Source organism: Stegodyphus dumicola, chromosome 4 (assembly GCF_044657685.1).
Source record: "Stegodyphus dumicola isolate Sdum_Otavi_A_Nest chromosome 4, ASM4465768v1".
NCBI lineage: Eukaryota > Metazoa > Arthropoda > Arachnida > Araneae > Eresidae > Stegodyphus > Stegodyphus dumicola.
This window is the reverse complement of record NC_140771.1, coordinates 5,344,157-5,371,486: the sequence shown is the minus strand read 5'-3', so window position 1 is coordinate 5,371,486 and position 27,330 is coordinate 5,344,157. Positions and strand designations below refer to the sequence as shown.

General features: G+C 33.1%; 1 protein-coding gene and 1 long non-coding RNA gene across 5 annotated transcripts in view; both read right to left on the bottom strand.

Annotated features, from left to right (window-relative positions):
• LOC146997469 (rho GTPase-activating protein 39-like) overlaps nt 1–27,330 on the bottom strand; it is a 256,069-nt gene that overhangs the window by 156,770 nt on the left and 71,969 nt on the right. For 3 of the 4 annotated variants that reach the window (XM_085814492.1, XM_085814495.1, XM_085814494.1), the window contains exon 2: nt 18,872–18,941. In XM_085814492.1, the coding sequence (XP_085670618.1) occupies nt 18,872–18,888 (17 nt within the window). In that variant the 5' untranslated portion in view covers nt 18,889–18,941. Of the gene's footprint in view, nt 1–18,871; nt 19,413–27,330 lie in introns of those variants that run through there. The other variant, XM_085814493.1, reaches the window with a different exon arrangement.
• On the bottom strand, nt 3,418–4,184 carry LOC118193033 (uncharacterized). The gene is made up of 2 exons (XR_004758871.2): nt 4,051–4,184; nt 3,418–3,955 (listed from the first exon to the last, which is right to left on the bottom strand). It is a non-coding gene; the product is annotated as an uncharacterized LOC118193033 (long non-coding RNA).

The following is a 27,330-nucleotide window of genomic DNA, read 5'->3' as shown; positions in this document are numbered from 1 at the left end:
TGACTCCATAAGTATTCCGCAAATCCGACACACGCGTGAGTGAAACTGTCAATTACCTCACTTGCACTGTAATATACTATTGGAGTTGAGGTCATTAACTTTAATTTCGAATTTTAAGACATAGAACAATGTGACAATTTTAAATAAGTAACAGACGAAATGACAGCGGCAGGTGCGCAGCACGGTAAATGAACTTTTATATTATAAAAAAGAGTGCGTCGAAACGTTTTCGCTTTTTAATTTGCCTGTGTTGTCCTATCTTTATCTATTTTCAGATACATTATATAAAAATATTTGTTAATTGTAAAATTATTATAATAAGTTAAAGAAATATCAAAACTGCTAAAATTTTTGGCGACCACCTGCTGCAGGTCCCGCGACCCACAGTTTAAGAAACCCTTAACTAAATGAACAAAAATTAGAAACAATTTAAATAAATATGTAGCTAATAAACTGGCAGATAACACAATATATCACGACTCAGAATACAATAGTAAAGAGCTTATAAGGTGTTTCGCCTGCCTTCTTGGCATGCCTTCGTGGTGTGGTGGTCTGCACGCTGGGCGCGTATTCTAGAGGTCCGCGGTTCCATTCCCGGCGAATGCATTGCTAATTTTTCATCTCTCCTGCGTCCAAAATACCTAATGTCTCTACAAGCTTAAAAGGAAGAAATAGTGTTAAGACAAAAAATTTCACGTCATCCTTCCTGAAGAATCCTTATTTAAGTTTAATATTTCAAACATTCTTTTAAACCTACCATTTTTTTCAGATGTATATTCCAACAACAATTCATACAAATGTGATAATAACAATAGTACTCTTCATACAACAATACTACTCTTTCACTTTCAGTACAATATTCAGTTATTATATACTTGTGATGACCACGCCGCCTGACTTGTACGGCCTATTAAATTATACACATTTTTTGCTGCACTTCATTTAAACTTATTTCCTCCAATTTAATTACTATATATTTCTCATTCAATTAATTCTGTTCTCATTTCGCGGCAGGGCAAAAGCATGTAAAAACTTAAAACATCTTCATTAAAAATTGTAAAATACAGGAAAACCTTGTAAGAATTATGTTAATTTTATTAACAGTTAAATTTTAAGTTCCTTTCCTGTCGATTCTTAACTTCAACTTAATACTTCCGGCTAGAACGTAGTTTTAGAATCACGTCTGAATACATACTGAGGAAAAGCGGTATTTAACCGCGAAGTTCTTCGGTCTTAGAGAGAGAGTGATACCAGGTATTCTGTCTGCAAGCGTCCGCCTTTTTAGGCTACTCTCGTAAGCTATTATTACGCTCGGCCGTACTTTAGGCCCTTGATAGCTTCGCAGTCTATTAACGTTAAGGGGCCAACTCGGTTAGAATCTTGATAGCTTCGGCTATATCTCTTTAGTTAAGATTAGTTTAGTATTATTCTTAGTCTCTTAAGTTCTAAACCCAAGTGTCGGCTTTATTGATGACTCCGAGACGGAGTTTGTTAAACTTTAGTTGGAATAATAAAGAGCTAGTTTACCCTTCTATCTTGTTGTTTCGTGTCACACGAACTCAAGCGATTATTCGCTTATCAGTTCTTACGATTCTTCACTTCCAACAGTAACTTAGAATTTATAAAGTGAGGAACTCTACAACCTAAAATACCAAATATAGTTTAAAACAGTGGGGGAAAAAAAAAAAAAAAAAAAAAAAAAAAAAAAAAAAAAACAAGGGACATTTTTTTTTTACAATTTAAGTTTTTTATCAAAAAAAAATTCAGTGCATAAAATGGGCAAAAAGACACTGAAGTTCGTGCACCAACTCACTTCATTATTCTACTAAGAGTTTTAAAGGTAAACAAATGGCGGCCTTGTTAGGCCTAGCGCTGTTTAAACTTTTAAATTGTTGATAATTCTATAACTACCGCTTGCAGATTAACTAAAGGCATTAAAACCTTAACTGGAATATAAGAACAACATACTTCAACCACTTTTAAAAGCAAAAAATTCCCAACTTACTAACATATAAAGAATAAAAATGCTCAGGTCGCCGAGCTGGGTAACTGGATAGGAATATATCTATGCGATTGCAAGCCAAAGGAGGGGGGCAAAACTGAATGTTACAGCAGTCCATTTACAAAATTTCAACGTTCTATGGCGACTCGTTTTTAAGTTATGCGAAATACCAGCATAAAAAGTACGTATAGAATGTCACACACACACACACACACACAAAAAAAAAAAAAAAAACTCTTCTGAATCCAATTCATTTTACAATTCATTTAGGAAAAAGTCCTTTATTATGTTCATCCAAACGGATGTTACGGGCGAAAAAAAAATAAATAAATAAATAAATAAATAAATCAAGTGGAAGCTGTCAAAATGGATATTTACGCTGAAATATGTTAGCAGAAATTTTGGCGATAACAATGCTGTCTGTACTTCATACAAGGAAGTAAAAGGGGGGGCTTGTTTTTAAATCCCTTTGTCAACTGCAATCTGACGTAAATCTTCGGAGCATATTTAAAGTAGGCTTAAAACATAAAGCGTTCGTTATATTACGGCATGTTACCGACAATTTACAATATTTTCAGTTAACTGTTAGTTTATCTGCACCTTATGGTTTTTAACATACAATAGATTCAGCTGGGCCCACGACTCTGAATTGTATTAAAGACGCCCACTGATAGTCAAAGGCGTTATTTGAATTTCAAAAAACTTCAAGTGTTTTAAATTGTCACTCGCTTATTAAAATGTTTATACATATTCCATTATAATCATTTTCACTTTTGGAACGTAATGCTTATTATCAGCAAAACATTATTCTTCGCTATGTTCTTTCCTATACTCCTATAAACGGCATTTAGGAATAAACACCCTTTAATTGAAACCCTATTGGTTCAGTATGATATCGGCTAGCACCAAATCTCTAGTCTTTACTCTCGTAATATTCAAGCGAAGTTTTTTAAGGAATGAATGTTTATCAGCTCTTATCAACGAATGTTCTCCTTTTACCAGTTCTCAAAATAAGGCAGACAACTGATAATTTGCATCAGTATGCTTCGCAAAATTTTTATGTGTCTGCCTTAGAAACAACTCAATGGTTTTTATTCTGGCTGACTAGTGTTTTAATGAATAAAATCCCTGCTTAGTGTTCCTTTCGTCTAGTAACTACTTAAAAATGCGCAGTTTATTAAAGAAATAAGTTCCTTCGATTCAAATCTTCTTCTAGCTAATGCTCAATAAATTAATACTATTGTTTCAATATTTTAAAAGCCTGTTTAAATTTTTAAACTGTATGCACTAATGTACACTAATCAAATAGACGAATGGCGCTGCGCATCTAACTGCGTTCTATGATGAATCCCATTGCCACGTCTAAATTTCTATGAGTAGTGGTTCAGTGATAATTCTATGTTCAAAATACTCAATCTAGTTTTTAAAAAAGAATTTATTAAAGTACCAGACAAATTAATCTAATTTAATGTTACATCTTATTAGCAGCGTCAAAACAAATCGAAAGTCAAGTTCTGACTGTTGCCATTCCGAGGCAGAGAACAGTTTCTATTCAAACCGGAACAAAAACTCTTTCAAGGTAAATGCTGCTTAACAAATTTTCAGTTCCATTAAGAAAACTTTTCAAATGTTTTTACTGTATAACTTATAACAGGTAATTTCAGTTAGCGCAACTGAATTAAAAAAAATACTTCTATACATCTGTTCTATACAATTTGTTGCACAAATGGTCAGCCATGGATAAAACACTGAAAACTACAGAATACTTGTAATTTTCTTCCGGACTGACGAATTAATATCTGCCTCTTACACAGCGACAGCAGTGTATTGGATTTTGCGAAATTATAAAGGAAGTCATTAATAGCTTGCTGCTCATCTTTTTCACAGTCCCTCGTAGACTTTGCCGTAATTAATAACTCGAATGACATGCCACTGATATCGTATAATGGACCACTGAAAAAAAAAAATCATAAAATCAGCAGGTATTGAAATCTACGTTTATATTACATCGTCACCTGCCTTGTCACAAAATATTAAAATATACACACCACAATTAATACTGACAGCAGTAGTATCGTAGATCAACGATCCATGTTTAGTAATTGTTGCTAACTTTTACTTTAAAGCTTTAACAGTAATGTACGATACTGCACAGTGTAAATGCAAATGGGTTGAATAATTACCTCGAACCATCTCTCAGTGTTAAAGAACAAGCTAAAACCATCAAACTAAGATTACTTTCTCCTGTGAGAGCAATCTTTAAGCAGCAAAACATAAACGGAAGACAGAAAGAGAGATCCGAAAGTCATTACCTCACGGAAATCACTCCACACTCGGGGGAAATTCAAAAGCCCCATCCCTCCCTGACACGAGACACCTGTCGAGTATTCAAGAAGCGGATGACGTCATGTATCCGAGTTCAAAATAAGAAGTAGCAAATGAAAATAAACAAACAAAAAAGCACTCTTCACACGAGAAAACTGTCACGCCCCTTTAAATAGGGTTTGGATTTTCCGCTCAGCGCAAAATCTTGTCTTTTTTTAAATTCTTATTGCGTGTTTCCTTTTTTTACATCGCGTTCCTGATGTGTACGTTTATACACATCCTAAGGAAAGAGAGGAGAAAAAGAAATGGATACTGTAATCTTCACTTTCGACCATAATACTTCATAAGAATTCTACTGCTTTCTCATATAGTAAACGTTTCTGAAACCTTTTTAAACACCTAGCACTTAAAAAATTCATATACTGTTTGGGGAAGGGGAGGCAGGAAAACCTAATAACATTAATTTTCCCTTACTGATTATGAAACTACAGTAGAATTCCAATACGCCCATCAGCCTTTTTCAACGGCATCCTGGGCTTAATGCTATAAATAAATAAATTACTTTCGATTATTTATTTTTATATTGGAAGATTTCATTGAATTTTGGGCTTTTTTCAAGGGAATTCTTGTAAATTGTTTAGCTACTCAACTGAACTATTTCTTCCTCTTTCTTTTTCTGATCTCTTTAATTTCGTACCGACAATGATTTCTCTTAATTATTTTTTTATTTTCAAATGCTGTGCCGTCATGATATCAGATTACAGTTAGACGAAAGCGGCACACCAGAATTTCACCATTGGTCGTACGGGCCCAATCCTGCCGCACTAACTATGCAGTTTCGCCCTAATTTTGTGAGAGAAAAAGTCCGTAGATGGCAGCCCAGGGATCTCTCTTCCACTACCATTACGTCTCTGAGAGCTTCTTGTTGCACAGACACCATACACTTATAAACATCTATACCTTTTTTTAGATTTGAACCCAGACCCATAGTCAGCGTCACTCAGTCGTCAGCAAACAGTCAACTGTAAGTACTTGACAATGGCAGTTTCCTTAGCGCTTAATCGAACTATATAATAGCGAAATAGTGTTAGTGGAATACCGAGTTATGTGCGTATTTTTCCCAAAGCTGGAACCCCATGAGAGTGAAACAGTGCTGCAGGAGTGACGTGTTAACGGGACGTATTAATGTGACTGCACATTTAAAATCAGCACCGATGACAAGCACACCAACTTTGATTGCTTTTTTATTCATCTTAATGGACAACGGCCACGTCTTATAAAGAAGTTCTAAAATTGCAATTACAAAACGGAAACACTGCTGCTTGTCTTACAAAGAAAAACCTTGATCCCAAAAACGGCTCTAGAATTTTTTTTTTTTCCCAAAACGATCCTTAATCATGCTATTACCACAAAAACAAAAGCGGGTGTAGGCAAATCCCACATAATTCTACAACTATCGTAGAGACAATGGCTACATTTAAAGCCAATTCTGCCCACACAACAAAGAATGGTAGAAAGAATTGTAGCAGCGCACGGCATTTTATAAAGTAACAAAGAAGAAAAGAAGAAAACTGTGACCTATGAAGTTCCGTGCCACTGCAGAGAATGTGCAGTTATCTCTACTGGAAAATAGAGCTTATTTATCAAAATAAGTATCGAAATGACATGTATCTATCTCACTTGACATGACATCCAAGATCACACGCATCGCATCGTACACGCATGAACAAGGAATAAATAATAATTCTAATAACAAATAAATATCAATTTCAAGAAAGAACGTGAACTCCTCGAGGAAGTAAATAGAAGCAATGGAAGAACGCGTGGGTAAATGAAGTTTATGAATCATCCCAACGCACATTCGAGACAATAGGCAACACAGGAAATATGATAATAATTAACTTGTCAACAAAAATATCATCACAGTTGGAATCATAAAAAATTGAGTGCTTAAAAGAAAGGGTTATTTAAATGACATAGATGAATTTATGTATTTTATATTTTGTACAGCATTTATAAAGGTATATGATAACAAGAAGATAAAAAGTTCCATGCAAAAAATGCTTGGATTTAATGCTATTGGAAATAATTAAAACAAAAACTGAAATTTATTAAGCAAAGCATTACGAGTTTATTACTTTGGGGAAGGGAAATGCATTTAATTCTGGCCTATTCGCTACTAAAACGCAGACTAAAGTTAATACTTAAATGGAACATCCCAGTTTTCCTTTTTTGCATTATTTATGGATAGAAGAAAATCAAAACAAACCAACGCTTCCTGAAACAGCTTCACTTGTTTCGACGTTCTGTCACCCATTATAATATTAAATGAAAATTAAATTTATGCGTGGTTTTTTGCTAAAATCAACATCAATATAAAGTAAAATTTTGCTTATTTGGAACTGATGAGTTTTTCTTCCATGCTATGCCTGAAGGGACTTTATTTTCTTAAGCACTCAATGAAGCTGAACAGGTATTTTCAATTATAAAATCTCTCTCTTTTTTTTTTCGGAGGGGGGGGTGTATTTTAAATTGTACTTAGAACTGAAATTACCTAATTTTAGTACACTATATAGACACACGTAAATTTCAAGCTTACTGCATTTCATAAACATGTATTACTTATATGTTTATTAGCAAATGAATTTAGAATCCTGTGGATAGTTTCGTTACGAAATAAGTTCAATGGCGTTTCTTAGCCTCAGACTGCTACAAATGCACATTTCAGGCACTCAGATACAAATATATTTGTGCAGGACTTTTGCATGTAGTAACTACGACTGAATGGAGGCCATTCGAATAGACTTTACAGGACTTTGTTACGAATTCTAAGGAGTCCTTCCCGTATTTTCTTAAAAATTTCTTTATCAAATGCCTGACAATTACCACCACGACATTAGGCAAGTATTTTCTTAAAATAAGAGCATCCTGAAAAGTTCTTACGCTACTCATTCCATTCCATAGCCAGAGTGATGGCGAATATCTTCCGAGATTTTTCACGAAAATTCGTTTCGATTAATATATTTGACTTCGTGTTTTATGAATCATACCACATACTAAAATTCTTCCTCAAAACTGTAAAGATAATACTATAATACTTTGTATCTTCATGTCTATCGGGCATCATGTTGATAATTAATATCCGGATTTCCCCAAATTTCTGGATACCTAACATCTGACCATAGCTAAGTATCGCAAATATTTGGACAAGCACAAATTTCCAGCTTTAGCGATGAAAGATAAGTGCGTCATTTCATTATGACACTTATGACACTTAGTTCAATTCTTTAAAAATTAAAAAATAAATAAATGTAAAAAAAAAAACGAAAGGTTTCAGATTTAAAATTACGTCCAAAGGGGCGTTTTTCCCCATTTTGTGTGTTACCTTTATTAATTAAATATGTTCTTCGCATTTAAACCATAAAATTCAATTCAAGAGCAATATCGCAAAATAATTTGAAATCCACATCTTTAGAATTTTTGATCCCTTGCGCGCTGGAGATAAAAATGTCCCCCCCTCCTTTTCAGATTTTCTGCATGTGTCTTCCTATCTGGTTTTAGAGCCGTTATCTCACATAATGTAGCCAGCTTCACTGCAGTTCAAATTTTTAAATACTACGTATGTGACTGGCGAAATGAAATTTTTTTTGCTAAAAATTTTCTTTTCTTGCACTCTACATAAAATAAGTTCAGAAGTGTTCAAGAATTTTTCACGGAGACTATACGTTTAATAAATGCATTTCTATTAAAAAAATACTATTTAAATGCATTGTTAAATACAGTATTGTACTTCTGATTGATTAAACAATGCATTTCTATGACTCGCTTTATTTTTCACAACTCAGTTATTTTCTTTTCCACAGAAATTTTTAAATCAGTGCTTTTCCTAGCTTTTAGAAACCATGACCTATTTTTATAATTAAATTTTTTTACTTAGATATTCTAGTCCCCAGAAAATATTTTCCAACTCAATTTACTGCATTTTTATAACTATCAATTATTTCATTAAAAACATAACCCATTAAAAAATTACTTATATTTTTTCCCATGTGAGAAGAAAAAAATGCTATTTTGTGCTATTGCATTTGGTTATTATAGATAAACGACAACTTATTCCAGATTTTATTACTTAACAATAGCAAATATCATAACTCTATTCAAATTTATTCACTATTTATCTCTCATATAAGGTACGTTCTTTTGCACATACAGTCTGCGCATATCCTTTCCTAGCCAATAAATAACACCTTCTCCCCCCCTTTTTTAGGAAAGAGGGGAGGATGTTTTTTATTTTAATCATAGTTCATCCAAGACAATAAAGGTCATTCAACATAAGAACATAAAAAGCTATAAAAAAATTAAGACAACGCAACTTTTTTGAGGGGGGCTACGATAAAAAAATTAAACTTTCGTTCACACAGCTCTAACTTGCGATTTCTGATGGTAGAATTCAAGCGGATAGCAGATAATAATGCTACAGAAATTATTATGCTGCAGATAATAATACTGTCGGAAAGTTATTTCTATTATTAATTATAAAACCTAAAACGCCTACCTCTCTTCCAGAAGGGGCACAGAGAGACATTAATTCTACAACATAAAAACAACTAAAATGGAATATCACTAAGGTTTATATTTTATTACATGTTGGACATTTACAGTCATGCGTCTATACTCATGTGTTTATTGCCATGTGTCACATTTAAAAAAATTTCAGAGTTCCTTTGAAGTGCCCGGTTGACCCGGATACAGCAGTTTCAGCTTGTCCTTTGAACAAAAGTAAAAGGAGGAGGAAAAGAAAAAAATTCTTCGCTCTAAAACAACCACTGTTAAACTAAAAGCGGATATTATGCACATACAAAAGATTCTGTATTGGAGAAACTAGCATAAACAGTCTTGTCTATGAAACTCGAGATCATGTCTCCTGGATATGGGGAATGTAGTTTTAAAGACCCACACACACATTTTAGTTTCATTCATTTTAGTTTAGCACAACTTTTTTTATGGATATGACTCGCAGAAGAAATAATTTACTACGGGGACAACCATAATATAAATAAAAAATATTAAAAACACTGTATTAAATATATATTTTAAAAAAATAATCTTACTTCGATAATATTAATGGCATTCAGCAATTAACAACGCGAAAAACGACTAGAACGTGAAACAGGCAAGAAATAATACACAGAATGTATTGAAGCCAGTCGTGACGTAAGACAGTCTTACGCAACGCTGTTTAGCTAATTGAGAATAAGACGATTGAGTTTAGATGCAGGTGAAACAGAAAATAATTAAATAAATTAACAGGTAAAACGTCACTAATTATTAGATAAAAATTTTACATATTTAGAAACAGAAAATTAACTGTCTTTCACCTCTTTACAATTTAAATTCTGCAATCCAGGAACCTCGGTGTTCAACACTTCAACCTCTCAAAATGTAACAGAATTCTACAACAGACGTACACACATCGTTAAAAATATCTTTTCTTATTTATATTGATGATAAAAACGTTAAAATGTTATTAAGAATTATTATAGAAGATTATACAAGGAGATTTATCATTATATTCTATTGACATAGATTTACTGTTACCGAAATATGCATTTTATTTTTAAAGTGATAAGATATAACAATGTATAATTGTAATTTAAAGGCATTATTTTATAATGTAACGAAACTCGGAATATAGAAAAACTGCATGGACAGATATTTCTAATATGGTGGTGTATTTAATTATGGCAAAGCACACTAGGGCTATCTGCCTAAGGGGAGGGATGTCTTCGTGGAGGACTTTCTAAGGGAAACTGGCTCGTATACACGTTACACATGGGGAAAACCACGAAAACACCCGTGCAGCTAGCCCGTTCGCGCGATTCGAACCTCGGACCGAACTACCAGTGTTTAGCGACTTTACCGCTCGGCCGCTGGTGGGCTATTTCTAATATGAAAGCAAGTATTAATTCAGTAACATTTAAAACTCACTTCCTTAACTGAATTTCAATGATACGTACGTCACTCTGAAATTTTTGAAACACGCGCAGAAAATAATTAGCAGCAGAAAGAAATTAACGGTTTGATTTGACAATATGAAGTATTTTAGGTTAGCAGACGATTTTTTATTGAACAACTGCGAGTAGTTTAGCATAGAATAAATTTTAGGCAGAAGGAAAATTGGAGTTGAAGGGAGAACATTATTAAGCTATGATTTTCTAGGATTTTAAAGTAGGATTAAATCAAGAAAAATACATCCAACATCTACAATTAGCATTTGGAAATGAAGGTGCATCTTGTGCTACCGTATTCAGATGATTTACAGAATTTCACAGAGGTCGCATCTCTCTTCAGGATAAAGAACACACAGGAAGGCCTTTGTCAGCAGCAATCCCGGATAATGTGTCTGCTATACGGAAAATTTAATCGATGATAATCGTTGCACCAACCAAATGATACAGTAGGAATTTAACATTGGATCTACAGGCATACATAAAATTATTCACGAAGAATTGCGTATTAAAAACCGAGCTTGCTGTTGGGTTTTCTATAATCTAACTGAGCACCAAAAGCAGCAGCATGTCAGAATCAGTAAAGAAACCTTCAAATTACTTAAAAGATGGTGGCCACCGCATTACTTCTAAAATCGTAATGGGTGTTGAAACGTACATTATTTTCTGAAGTTCCAACACGTCAAGAAAGTAAAGTATGGGTCTTTGAAGATGATCCCGCGCACACAATGGTGAAAAGAAACGTGCCAAGAGAAACATAATGTATGCCGTTTTCTTCAGAAGTACAGGACTGGTCAAAGCCATCAAGCTGAAAGGACAGAAGACAGTCATAGCTAACTGCTACAACACTAAGTGTCTTCCAGAAATTCTTCGAGAAGTGAATGTTAGAGGACTCATGCTCCACCAAGACAATGCATCTTCTCATTCAGCATGATTGACAGTTGAGTTTCTTGAACAAAAACACATCGTAGTGATAGAAAATCCAACCTATTCACCCGATCCAGCAGCTATGTGTTGCTTTTGGCTACTTTTTAATCTTAAAAAGTACTTAAATGAATGTCGTTTGCATTCAAAAAATGAGATTGATGAGGCTATAAATGCATTGTTTTCTTCGATTCCAAAAAATGAACGGCTTGAGGCATTTAATGTTTGGAAAATTCGCCTACAGAAGTGCAATGATGCTGGAGGAGATAACTTTGAACACTAACTAAAATGTCTTAACTATAGCTTTACAAACTTATGTGTATCTCAAAAATTTAGTCATAATCTAGAGTACCGAAACGATATGTATGTACATCTTTGTATAAAAATTCATTGTCATTTTAATAGCTACTGAATAAAAATCACGAAATCCATTTGAAGCACTTCTAAAGAATAAAAAGTTGAGATATGGATCTAATAAATGTCCATCCAAGATCCTTAAAAAAATTACATTGCTATTTTAGGATCCGATATTGGGTCATAAATCATTTTGCCCACGACACACTGAAGACATGAAAAAGTAATTCCACTGCCTATCTCTTTCGCAATATTCCAGAGGGCCCGATATTTAAATTCCAACAACTTTATCGGCCGCTATAATGATATACTAAAGTGACGGGTAAATACACGGACTTTGACGGAGTAGACATGCTTAGTAATAACGTAGCAGGCTGTGAATGAGAATGGAGAAAGAAAATAAACTCATCACATTAAATCTTTATTTACGATGGAATGGAAAACTATTTTTATCCTGAAGGAAAGGATTTACTTAAATTTCGGGCAGCCATATTTATATTCGTAAGATATGTAATATATAACAAGCGTTTTAACTTAAGTCTTTTGAGTATTTTAGTTCAAAGAGGCAATTTGCCCAGAAGGACTATTAATTTCGTTTTAGCATTTTGCGTCGATTCACACGATGTTTCACTTTTCAAATTGTTGCCACCAAATATTATCGCCGTGTATTATAGTTAAAGAAATTAAATAATGAAGAATCTGAATGAATGTATGTATGTTTCTCGCACTGTGATAAAATAACGGTACCTAGAGCCATCAAAATTTGAATAACGTAATCTTCCACAGAATATGGACATGTGGAAGCCCTAATTCGAATTTGAAATTTGTTTTATTATCGATATCATATTTTGTAAGAATTTTTGAATAACAAACTCAACGATCTCAAAGCGAGCAATAGCAACACTGTACGGGGAAAGAATTTATCTCCAGCGCGCGAGACTCTGTATCCGAAATTCTGAAGATATGTTCATTTTAAAATTATTTTGCGATATTGCTGTTAAAGTGAATTTTACAGTTTAAGTGCGAAGAACATGATAATTAATAAATAAAGGTAATACACAAAATGTTAAAAAAACGCCCCTTTGGATGCAATTTAAAATCTGAAACTTTTAGTCCAAAGGGGCTTTGTCCCTGAAGGACTATTGTTTTCGTTTTGCGATTTTGCGTTGCAACACTATAAATGTCCGTTTCACTTTTCAAACTGTCGCTACCCAATGTTAGAGTCCTGCATTACATTTGAAGAAATTAAACAATGAAAAATCTGCATACACGTATGTATATTTCTCGCACTGTGGTCAAACAACGGTACATACCGCCATCCACTTTTGAATGACGTAATCCTACTGCGCATATGGGCATGTGGAAGCCCAAATTTGAAATTTGCTTTATTATCGATTTCATATTTTGTAAAACTTTAACAAATTTCTGAGTAACAAACTTAACGATTTGAAAGCGAGCAATAGCAACATTATACAGGGGGGGGGGACCTTTTTATCTACAGCGAGCGGAACTGTGTATTCGAAATTCTACAGATAGACTCATTTAAAATTATTTTGCGACATTGCTATTGAACTGAAATTTATGGTTTAAGTGCGAAGAACATGATATTTAATAAATAAAGGTAACATTTTTTTAAGGATAATTCAGTCACTGGTTTGTTTTCTGTCTACAGTAAAGACAATGAAATCCCAATAACTAAACTAGCAGAGTTTACAAACAAAAACAGAATTGGTACTTACGTATTAACGCAACCAGGCCAAAATTCGCATAAATCGCCAAATTTGGCGACCCTACTTACGGCAACCCTGCGTGTTATACGTAGTTTTGTAAAAAGAATTTATTTGTAAAAAGAAAAAATAACACTGAGCGTGTACTACCACAGCAATGGGTTTTCGGCGGAATTTGCCGAGAAAAGAAAGACACTTTTTTGGTTACTGTACCTAACAGAAGCGCCGTTACCCTCATGGAAAAAATTTGCGAAAATATCAAGGAAGGAAGCATCATTTATTCGGATTGTTGGAAAGGATACAATACAAGTGAGTTCGAAAATGCTGGATTTCTGCATGGAACTGTTAATCACAAATATAACTTTGTGGATCCCAACACGGGCGTTCACACACAACATGTAGAGCGCATGTGGGGCTCACTCAGCCAAATGGCGCAACAAAAAACAGAGAGGAACAGCCCGTCATCATCTCATACCTTATCAAATTTATATGGCGCCAAGCTCAAGCTGTTAATGGCGAAGACGGTTTTCAATCAGTGCTAAAAGCAATAGCCAAAAGATTTCCGCCGAAAAAATAATTCTGCAACTTATTCAAATTCGAAATCGGAAGGGTTTAATTGCTATTTTATATTTTAAAACAAAATAATATAAGAAACTGTATTAAAAATTATCTGTAATTAATAAATATACATTTTTTTTCTATTCATACTTTTTTACTCAAACTTACAAATCGCGCCAACCTGGTTGCGATAATACGTAAGTACCACAGAATTTAACCTGCAGATGAAGTACACAGTGCATGGAGTTGAAAACGACTTTCTTCGGCTTATTCTTATGAATGGAGATTGAGATTGGAGTGCTCCCCACCCACCTGATCACAAAGTGATCTTATTATCTTAAAGGGGCACCCATAAAATTCTTAGAATGGAAGCAAATTTATTATACTATTAAGAGTTAGGTGTAACTATACTTAAATACTGGTGTATGCAGTGCCTTATCGAAGTTGCAAAATTGCCGGTGACCCTGTCGAGAACAAACAATCGACGGCTCTCAGAACTGGCAACGTGCCAAATCGAGTTGCCGTTTATTATTTACCGTTAAAATTCCGTTAATATTAATTTTTACAAATCTCACAGAACATAGAAAATCTGAGAATGCTAATAAAATTACAATGATGGATTTACTTACTTCTTCAAGAGAATACAGTTCTAGAAACTTGTGTATCGCACTTGGATAGTTACTATTTCTACAAACAAAAACTGCGGTTGTTTTATAATCATTTATCTCTTTTTCAAGTTGTTTGTTCGTGGCTGGAAGGCAATTTTGCAACCAACAAACCATATTTATTTGTATTTTTTAACACACTATTTCAATTCCCACTAGATTAACAAGCAAAAGTATAGTACAGAGTTACAAGTATGGTTTATTAGAAAAAAGTTTTGCGCATTAATAAGAAGCAGTCAAATAGCCATTAGGTGTCGGAAGCTATCATAAAGCTAAACTACGGATTTACCAGTGTTATTTATCATAAAAATTGATTTTTATGTTGATATTTTTGGAGGTACAGAATGGATTAACTGGATTTCCATTATTTTCAATGCAGAAGTTTGTTTCTAGATACTAGCTCAATGCTGGAACGAATTAAACTCGTGTAGAAGTTCCACTGTATTAAGATAGTCGTTCGGAGCATCAACGCGTGAGTCCATCTGGAGGTCACAAATTAGTTGTTACGCGGTGGTGAAAAACAAAAATACCAAAATTTGTTCACCACAGAAAGATATGACGTCAAAACAAAAGTAGTTCAATTTACGGTATGAACGACGACATTGGAAGTTACGTGTTCCATTGTTAATGTTATCGACTGGCTGTAATGTTACAAAGATATTAAAAATAAAGATTGCGTATTAAATTATACGTAGATATTCATCTTATTGTTGATGTGATCATCGTGCGTGGAATGTTAGAACCAGAACCATCCAGGAACTATACTTCGGTAGACTCGGTAATTCAAACAAAATATTCCAAAATTTTGGTTAAGTTTCAGTTCCTTCATAAAATAGGGCGAATGCTGTTTGAAAATACACATTCAAGACGTCATAAACAAAGAATGTTCATGAAGCGTTAGATTTTTCTTCAAGCAGTAACAATTAAAAAAAAAAAACTTTCACATTAATACTTTCTTTAATGTAATATTTAATACTTTCTACCATGATGTAGAGAGTATAATAGATTAAATACATAATACTAATGATGTATCACACATGTAAACACTTTCGTAAGCAGGTTTATGTCCACTGATTGTATACCAAATATACTGAAACACATTTGGTGTTTTCTGAAATTTAAGGTCTATTCTCAGTTTCTGATAAAATGATAATCAGTAATTAATTCAGACTTTTAAAACAATTAAAAAACACTTGAATAAGCAGCGTAATTAAATACTGCCCAATATATATTTAAACTAATTTTAGGAAAGTTTATACAGAATAGTAATCACTTTAGTTCAAAGTATGATTGCCTATAAAATAATGGATGCTATAGAACGGAAACGTCAGAACACCCCATTTTCCGCTCATTTTTTTTTTTTTTTTAATACCATCTATACATACCAGCGTTGGGTTTAATCCTAGCATCCGGTGCACACGGGATGTGGCTACTTTTGGCGACTTCATGATTAGCAGTAAAAAAGCGGGACATATACACGATGAGTAGTAAAGTATATACATAGACGTTTTTTGGGTCATTTTTGGTGTTGGCCATAATTTTCAAAATCGCGCCAAGACTGCACCGTATACTAGGATTTTACCCGGCGTTCTTTTATATCCAGAAATATTACTTTGTTTGCCGGCCTTTTAGGGTACATTCATGATGCTCGACTGAAAGGTTGAAATTCTTTTAACAAAATTGTGTATCAATATTTCCTAAAAAATTATATATATATATATAATATATAAAAGAGTTGCATTCCCTGCAAGATTCAAATCGGGCAGAATCGGAAATTAAGAGACTTTAGATTTGTCAGAATGGTTGTTGTACTCAAATACGTAATAGAGAAGAGTTTCTAGTACTTGTTACCGGAGATAACTTTGTTTTTCGCATGTATTAAAAAAAATGCATACCATATTAAATTAGTTTTTTGTTTTCGCTAATTTATACTAATGATTGTTTTCTTTGAGCAATTCTGTAAAATTACGACTTCAGGAAGAATTTGACTATTTACGAACAGGAAAATGAGCTTACGTTTTAAATAATAAGTAAATAAAATCCAATTAATTCAGACTTATAAAACAGATAAAAAAACACCTGAATAAGCAGGGTAATTAGATACTGACCAATGTATATTTAAAATAATTTCAGAAAAATTTATACAGAACAGTAATCAATTAAGTCCTTTAAAGTGATTGCCAATAAAATAAATACGCTGTTAAGCTATACAATACAAAAATTTCTTAGCCTAACAAAAATTCAATTAATTTGCACACTCTCAAATTGGCAGTCTGAAGTCCGCATGCGTTTCTCAAAGCAATTTTACGCCGCCCACAAAGCCGTTTCAATTATGCATTTGTTGCAAAGATCACAAAATATTTAATTATTATCATTCCGAATTTATATTTCCATTAAAAATGAACACGAATAATGCGCCTGAACATCTATAAATGGAGGTATGGTTTAGTTTGGTTTAATTATGGCAAAGCACTCGAGTGCTATCTGCCTGAGGAGAAGGGTGTCTTCATAGAGGACTTAAGAGAAACTGGCTTGTATACAAGTTACACATAGGGAAAACCACGAAAACGCCCATGCTGCCTGCCTATAAATGGAGATAATTAATACCCAATGTGACATACATCTTACTCAAAGATTTTGAAAATAGAGATTTTATCAACTTTTATTCACACTCGTAAAAAAAAAAAAAAAAAGAAAGCTCAGTTACAAATTTTTGCACTATGGATAATCGCTTTTTTGGAAGTATGGGAACATTCCCCTCTATTCCCAGATGAAAATTAATACCGGGCCTATTCTAATGAGCATCTACAATACGAGATGAAGATAATTTCTAGCACTTTCTTTCCAAGGCTACAAATTTTATCAGAATCAAAATGCCATCTAGTGTGTGTCAAGTTTGTAGTAAGAAATAAAGATGTTTATAATTTATTTACACACAAACATATGCATTTTTATTTATGCGTCAAAGCAAAATTTAATAAATAAGAAAAACAGACAAAGTTTTTATTATTTATTCTCCCATTATTTGGTACAATTTCGCTGAAAACGTAGTAAGTTTTCGTAATTTGTTTATTTTTAGTTTAAACTAAATTATTTAATGATTAATTAAACATGTTACAATTATTTGAAAGAAATATCACCTAAGAATTTAATATTTAGCTCTCACTAAATTTGAACGACAAAGTGTAGCCAACAAAAATACCTTACAGCTACCGAACTTTAGATTTCAGACACAAAAAATACATAAATCTGATTTTTTTACTTATGCGATATTATTATTTATGCATGCTTTGATAAGTATTTATAAAGTGAAATTTTAAATTTACTAGCCCACAGGGCGTTAGCTCAGAAAGGCTATTAATCTCGTTTTGGTATTCTGTGGCATTTCACTATAAACGGAGTTTCATTTTTCCAAGTTGTTGCCATCAAGTATTAGAGCTCTGCATTATATTTGAAGAAATTAAATAATGAAGAATCTGCATGAATGTATGCATGTGTTCTCGGACTGTGAAAACAACAACGGCAACTAGAGACACCAAATTTTGAACATTATTCAAAATAAGTAACATTAATTTTGACTAATTTTGAACATTATTAGTCCTCCAGTGGAATATGGACATCTGGAAAACGAAATTTTGAATTTCGAATTTGTTTTATAATCTATTTCATATTTTGTATACTCGCTTTAGCGAGTAGTGTAATACTGTACGGAATAAAACATTTCGATTTCCAGCGCGCGAGGAATTTGTTTTATTATCTATTTCATATTCTGTAAAACTGTAAGGAATGTTTGATTAACAAACTCAACGGTTTCAAAGCGAAAAAAAAAAAAAAAAAAATATCTCCAACGCGCGAGACTGTGTATCGAAAATTCTAAAGATATACTTTTTTTAAATTATTTTGTAATATTAATGTTGTAATATAGAATTTACATGGTATTTAATAAATAAAAGTAACACACAAAACGTTTAAAAAAAAGAAGCCTCTTGGGGGCATAATATAAAATCTGAAAGCTTTCAGATTTTTTTTATGTACTTCTAAAATTCGTTTTAAATTGTAAACTTTAATTTGTGTCTTTGTTTTAATTTTTTTTTTTTTTTTCATTTTTTTAATAAGATTTTTCTTTTTGTTCAGGAAAAGTCTGGCCCATCAGCTGTTTTCAGATCGTGCATTCGGTCCACATGAAATTTCAGTTTGAGACCACTGCAAACACAATACATGAAGAGGAAATACTTAAAATTCCATAATAAAATAAACAGTACCCAATCATCACATATGAAGAAAAGATTTAATGCAAATTTCACTTACCACTCCTTCTTAGTCATGGCCTTTTTGGACTCCAGCAGGAAGATCCCGATTCCGGCCTGTAGTCACAGGACTTGAAAAGCACAGGGAAAAGAAAAACGATGTTACTAAAAATGATATTCCAAGCTCCTTCTAGACATGTAAAGATGAATATAATCTTTGACAAGTCATATTCACATTCACCACAAACACAGTAAACTACAGTCACGTGTCATCCATCATCATGAAATATCAGAACATGAAACTGATAGCTTGAAAACTGAAGAAACCCATGTGGATATACTTCCCAAAATAAAACAGTAAACTCTCCATCATTCGCTTCCCGTACAAATCCCTTATAATTTGTTTATAGTTACGAAATAAAGTGAAATGTTCGGCGTAATTGCGTTCGTATCTCAAAAACGAAGTTCCTCCGAAATTTCGGAAACGTGATTTCAGAAGAGTTCTGCTTCCTCAATGCGATTATGCCTCTCGCGCAAACACAAGAACTCATTCATTTGCAGACGACATTCATCGGATGCGGTAGGCCCGCACTACTCTGAGAAGAACGGCGGGTTGTCGTTAGCTCAATAGGGTTACCACACGCAAATTTCGCCAATAAATATCAGGGTTTCGCCAAGCGCTTTCTATCGTAATTTTTTAAACATTAAGATACAAATACTATTATTAGAATCAGCCAGAGCCAGATTTAGACTTGATAAGACTTAAACTATTTGAGATATGGGGCCTTTTATAAGTCTGTTATACTATACTTTAATTTTTTTAGGGAGCCCTAAGCTATAACTTGTACTGCAACGGAACCAGCTCTAGATGGAGTCAATTCATTGAAGTAAAACTAAGTATTCGGAAACTTTAAAATATGGCTTAAAAAAAATTAAAAAATTTACGTTTTAGTGAATTATCAAGATTCATTTGAAAGAGTTTTCAAATTTATTTAATATCACAAAATGAATTTTCTGGATTACTTTATATTAATATTATTATTAAATTAGATAGGTATTAGGTATTAAAAATACTTTGTTTATAAATTATTTTATATGTAATATGAGCCATATATAAACCGTACTCTTGAAAATGTTTATGTACTGAAAATTCTAATACAACCAGCCACATTACAATTAATTTAATTTTAAATTTTTCCTAAAAAACACCTGCACAGAAAAATAAGTTGTACCTGCACATTCTTATAATAAACAAATCAAAATCTACTAAATTAATTTTTTTAAGTAAATAAAGCGAAAAAAAATTAAATGTTAGGGCCAGAACTAGACTCAAAATTTTCTGATTAATTTGCCAAACCATTATCTGGATGGCAAACGTACGAATTCGCCCCACCAGCGGCCGAGCAGTAAAAGCCGCTGAACACTGGTAGTTCGGTCCGGGGTTCGAGTCCCGGCGAACGGGCTGGCTGCATAGGCGTTTTCGTGGTTTTCCTCATGTGTAAGGTTGGTACGAGCCAGTTTCCCTTAAAAAGACCTCCACGGGGCATCCCTCCCTTTCCGTGTAGTGCCTAAGGGCGGCGGAGCACGAAATAAGAAAAAAAAAAAAAAATTCGAATTCCGAATTTTTCAAGCATTCAGCAGAAGCGAAAAATATGAATAAATGATATGTTCAATAGTATTTAACGTAGAAAATTATAATAATTTTACATAATAACTGTTAACAGTTATAAATATTTATGACTAAGAATACTAGAAAATGTAATTATTGGAAAAAAAAATTAAAAAAACTCTTTGCTTTGCTAAATAGACGGAAGTAAGACTCATACTGGCATTTTGCGGTAACGAAAAACTTCCCCATTTAACTAAAATTTAAATAACTGGACAGATAACCCACATATAGGAAAATTAATTATTTTGCTTAATTTCTTCAGAAAATTTTGCAAATAATTGCACATTTTACACATATATGTCGGATAATTTACGTAAATATCTTGATGATTATGATGATATAGCTGTGCAGAAAAAATTTGATGTGTACACATGACTTCCTTGTACGGAATATTAAATTATATGCATTTTTTTTTTTTCTTGAATTTCATTTAAATTGACTGGATTGAATTAAATCTACTTCGTCGACAGCGCATAAACCACAATAGAATAAATGCACTCTTTAAAATTCACTATATTTGTTTACTATAACACTCTGAATGCACAAAATTTATATCATTTGAGGAATTACGTTGCCACATGTTCTATTCAAATACTATAATAAAGCTAAAACGATGTATGAAAGAAATTAAGCAAACAAAATAGAAAAGAAACAGTTTTTCACAGACGATTTAGTATTTCTCATTCTATTAATTCAGTTCTCACTTTGCGAGAAGGCAAAAATACATAAAAACTCAAAATATCTGCATTAAAAATTACGAAGTAAATCTTAAACAGTTATTTCCTCGAAAAAATTCCAGAAAGGATTAAGCATGATTTAATTCGCAATAATAAATGAAGGCGTTATTTTTGTGTTGCGAAGCTTAGTCTCTCTAGATTGGCAACAAATCTACAATTCTGCTATTTCAAATGTAAACAAATATGTCCGCCATGTTATTTAAAACTTAACCGCACTTAAACAGCTTTTAAATTGTTGATAATTGTACAAATATTGCTTCCAGAATTACGAAAGGCATAAAAATCTTAACCGGAAGATAAAAACAACATAATTCAATCATTTTTAAAGCAAAAAATGTACAATTTACAAACATATAAGAGTGAAGAAACTGAAATCACTGAGCCGGGTAACAGAGTGGCTATATATATATAAATATATTTATATACGTTTGGTGCGGCCGATTGCAACCTAAATACGAGGTGCACATCCACATGTTATAGCAGTCCTACATACAAAATTTAAACGTTCTGAGGCTACTCGTTTTTGAGTTATGCGAGATACGTACGTACATACGTTCGTACAGACGCCACGAAAAATTCTCTTCAGAATTCATTTTAAAGCATTTTAAAGCAGGAAAAGAGTATTTTATTCTGTCCTTACGTACAGATATCACGCAAAAACATCGTTAAATTGCATTCGATAGCGGTCAAAATGGATATTTTCGTTGGAACATGTTGCCTGAAACATTTCGCGATTACAATACTTCCGTTTTACTTCGTACAAGGAAGTAAAAACATAATTTATTCTCGATACATTCTCATATATCGAAAATAAAATATGTTTTGTTAATTTATTCTCGATAAATATTCTCATTCGCACATACCTTATCTCATCTAAACAGAATGATCAGAGGCACTTGTTAGCAGAGCGTGAGGAAAGCGTTAAGGGAAGTACGCATGAAGCAGCGAAAGACATAGCGTTGATTCTTTGTTTAAATTTTTATCTGCGATTGGATGAAAAATATCCAATACTACGTGGTACATAAGATAGCATAACAGCTGGATTTTCTGATGATACACTTTGGATTCATTAGAACAGGAAGGGAAAGTAGCCAAATTAAAATAAGGAATAAAAAGAACTATTATAAAATTAAAAGGTGTCCGCCGATAACATCGCGGCAAAAACATCGCGGACGTAAACGTCGCGGAGAAAACAACGCAAGGCGAAAACGTCGTGCTACAAAACATCGTGGGAGAAAACATCGCAAAGAGAAAACATCGCAGTTTTAAAACATCGTGGTACAAAACATCGTCGTCGAAAATAAAGCGGTTCAAAAACTTCGCAGTTTAAAAACATCGCCGTCAAAAATATCGTGGTAAAAAATAAAGTATCTACAAATCATCGCATGACGATAACATCGCATACGTGCTTTTTTCAGGCTTTAATAACTGTAAATGGATATTCCCATAATGATTTGTGAGCGCAAGATGTAAAGAAGGATAATTTTTACTTTCATATTTTTTATTAAATATTAAATTTTTGCTGAGAAAATAAGAAGAAAACTTAAGCATAGAAAATTAATGCAACTTATAGCACTTAATAGAATTTTAAATCGACATAGTTAACTAACAAAGACCATTAATAAATAATTTTTTATAAAGATTTTACAGGTAATTTTTCATAAAAATTATAATCTATTAAGTTGCATTTAATTTTCTATGCTTAAGTTTCCTTCTTATTTTTTCAGCAAAAATTTATTTGTTAATAAAAAAATGTGAAAGTAAAAATTATCCTTCCTTACATCACTTGCGCTCACAAATCATTATGGGAATATCCATTTACAGTTATTAAAGCCTGAAAAAAGCATGTCTGCGATGTTATCGTCATGCGATGACTTGTAGATACTTTATTTTTTACCACGATATTTTCGACGGCGATGTTTTTAAACTGCGAAGTTTTTGAACCGCTTTATTTTCGACGACGATGTTTTGTACCACGATGTTTTAGAACTGCGATGTTTTCTCTTTGCGATGTTTTCTCCCACGATGTTTTGTAGCACGACGTTTTCGCCTTGCGTTGTTTTCTCCGCGACGTTTTCGTCCGCGATGTTTTCGGCTGTAACCAATTAAAATTAGTAGTTTTCTTTCATATTTTATATCTTACATATATACAATATAAAATGTAGTCAGTTTTATAAAGTTCCAGAAACAATTGTTCATTTTTAAGTTATTTTGTAGCACAAAAGCATTTTAGAAGAACAAAGAAGTTCATGACGGAAGGTGGCGAAATATATTATAAAACAAGAATGAGAAAATTCTTTTAATACTGAGCCAAAAAGTTCTTTTAATAATGGGCCAAAAAGTTCTTTTGTGCATCATGCGGGAAAAGCCGTCGAAAGGTGTACGTTGATGCTTGTGCCACGACCTTTTGCTGTACCGCACTGTTTGCCAGGAAGCGATGAAAGGGAAGCACACCTCCCGGTAGAAAAGTTTTTAAAAAAAATTACAGTTTAAAATAGCATTTTATGAACTTCATTTTATATCTGCGTAAAAATTTCTAAGCTTTACGAAGAAATAAAAATAGCATTGCCAAACATTAAATATATAGTCCCGATTCCAAAAATTTGTGGGAAGCCATTTCGACTATTCTCATCTTCGTACGACTTTTATCAGCCGAGATGTTAATAAAAAACTCTAAACGCACAAATTTTTCCGAGTGGCAACAGTCGCGCGTTGGAGATAAAAATGCTTTATTTAGAAAAGTGTTGCTACTGCTCGCTTTCAAATCGTAGAGTTTTCGATTATGATTAATTTTTTGCCACATTTAATCGATTAAAATTCAATACAGATGAAATATTGGATTGAACTTGAGCTTTTACGCCAGTTGTGCCCAACCTTTGGCCTCTTGCGGGCACATTTCCAAAACATCAACATTTTTGTTAAACATATTTCCAATCTTATGCCATACATCTGAAATATTAATGGCAAATGGATTTCAGATGAATAATACTATTGGTTAATAAACTTTATGGAAATCAGAGAAGCGGAGTTCAAATTATTTTTCAGTGCATTTACGTTATCCGAGCATTTCTCTGTTTCAATTGCCTTGTGGTTATTAATATGGTTTGATAAATTCTGAAACTGGAAGAAATTTGTTTGTTTCATCTGATTTATCCACAAATTTTACTTTATCTGAAAAGCAGTTACAGTCATAGTCAATTAAAAAAGGGTTTTGTCTTTTCCCTGGTTTCTTCATTCAGTTTGTTCAATTTAGCTGCTATATCCATGAGAAAACACGGATCGGATAACCAATTATTATCGTCCAATTCTTTACAACTTTCGTTTCCGGATTCCCAAAACTGCTTTATTGGCGAAAGGAAAGAAATTCTACAAATGGTTGAAGTACTTTTCTCCTGCTGAGCCATCTAACATCGGAATGAAACAATAAGAATCCATGTTCGCTATCAAGTTCACCAATTAGCAATCAATTATTTTATAACGTCTCGCAAGATATCTCTTATGACTATAAATGCTTACCATATTTTAACAATTAAGAAATATAAATGAGCGGTTATTTTAAAAATAGTTTTTGTTCATAGTACCTAATCGGGCTGGCGAGCACATACAAAACGATCGGCGAGCACAAGTTTGGGCACCGCTGTTTTACGTCCATTTGATTAGAAAGACGAAAATCATTAAAAACTGGGTGCCATTGTTGCTGATATAATGAGAGAGAATTAGCTTATTTTTCTATCGAAATTTTTTATGTGGGTTCCATATCGCATCAGACTGAAAAATGTATGAGTATGAATCGTATTTTTTGCATCCTTATTAGAGAAGGATTACAGCGGTATGGTTCTGTCTATTGTTAGATACATTACTGTCAATCTAACTTAACTGTCATCGGGTACTTCCGCTAGTTCATTATACAGTAACAGCATATGCTTAAGGTCTAAAGAGTTGTTAAAGTTGTTTTATGTACAATTGTACAATTTTATGTACGATTGCCTAACTTGAAAACATTTATTTCATGGACATTTATTCGATTTTAATTTTTTTAATTAAATGGAAGAAATATTTTCATTTTAATGAATCTCATGAAAAACATAATATAAGCCCTTAAGAAAAATCCCAGTTTAGTGATATCAAAATATCATGCATTTTCAAAATAGTAACTGAAATTCTAATGCTTCTTAGAATTGCAATTTACTAATACTTTAAATTTTAAGCAACTGTTACAGAAATTATAATCTATATACAATATGATTTCAGTCTCTTTATTTTACATCTTCTTTTTGTCGAAAATTCAAGTACTGGACAAAGCATAAATTTTGTTCCGAGTAAACTACAGGCTCCTCCTTTCCGATGACAGAGATTTTCTTTCTAGAAATATCATAACAGCGTTAGAGCCAAAAAGGCGATAAATTTCCAAAGCTTGAAACCAATCCACCATGTGGGCCAAAAACCTCGTAGACGGGAGCGATGCGGTAACTTGGGATTCGGTTATAAAGAAAAAGAGAAACAAAAACAGCCAGCTGCCCAGGCAGCCAGATGTACTTATCACGTGACCTGAAATAGCCAGTCGCCTCTCGTAGACTAGGGGCAGAGGCACTTCGCCCAATTTAGGTTTCAACACCGCAGCCAGTTTTGTTTCCGGAATTATTCAGAAACGTGGCGGAATTTTTAAAACATCATATTGACTACCAGGTGAACTTCCCTTTTCGGATTTGCTTCTCCATTTATATATTCTTTCCCTCCTCTTAAACGCTAGTGTACAGTTTTATTTTCACTATTCGCTAATTTATAGGATTAATTATACGAATTTAATAATAATACATTAAATAACAAATAATAATTAATTTCGTAAATAATTAAACATCTCAAACGTAATGTAGCGTCACGAGAATTTACCACGACAAAATTTGTGGACTTGATTTGATGCTACTGTCAGACAGGTGAGATAAGTCACAATATAACTAAAATAAAGTAGAACATTTATATAATGGTTAGTAAACTAATTGTTGACCTTTTGTTCAGAGTTCCGGCTAGACATGTTTTGTCTCCACAAATCCTTGTTTTCTGCATTCCAAAAGAAAGGTTTAAAGACATAGTAATATTAATTAAAGGATTGCATTATACTGTGCGTATCTATAAATTATAGACACACCGTATCATATACAAAATTATAGACACACTTTATCATAACATCAGTCTTAGCCATTAAGTTTTAAAACTATAACAAATACAATTTTTAACCAAAAAGTTGGCATTCTGCGTCAATTCACTTCCTGCATTTAGCATTTTGCGTAGATTAACTTTTCAAACTGTTGCCACCAAATATTACAGCCATGTATTATAGTTAAAGAAATTAAATAATGGACAATCTGCATAGATGCAGTATGTTTCTTGTGATAAAACAACGGTACCTACAGCAATCCAATCTTGAATAACGTTATCCTCCACCGAATATTGACATCTGGAAGCGCTAATTTGGAATTTGTTTTATTATCTATTTCATATTTTTTCACACATTAACGAATTTTTGATTAACAAACTCAACGATTTAAAAGCGGAGAATGGCAACACTGTACGGGGGGGGGGGAATTATCTCCAGCGCGCGAGACCGTGTATCGGAAATTCTAAAGATATGCTCATTTTTAAAATTATTTTGCGATCTGCTGTTGAACTGAATTTTGTGGTTATGTGCGATGACCATGATATTTAATAAATAAAGGTAATACACAAAACGTTAAATAAAAACGCCCCTTTGGACGTAATGTAAAATCTGAAAGCTTTCAGATTTTTTTATTGTTTTTTAAACAAATTTATTTATTTATTTTTATTTCTCTTTACTTGAAACAGTTAAACTATCCGTTATAGCTGTCTTAGAGCAAAGGGAAAAAAGAACTACAACGTTGGGCTCTCAGATTTCGAAGAAGGATTACTTTATAGGGAACTCGCCACAGAAAACTGCGATGTATTTATGCTATTCATGATGAAAATCACAAAAATCCATGCGGCCCGCCAATTTCTGCGGAACTGAATTTGAGATGAATTACAACTGTACCAGTGCTTAAGCCATTTTGTCACTGGTGGTCAAAAATTAATAAATAATACATGACGAAGATATGCCAC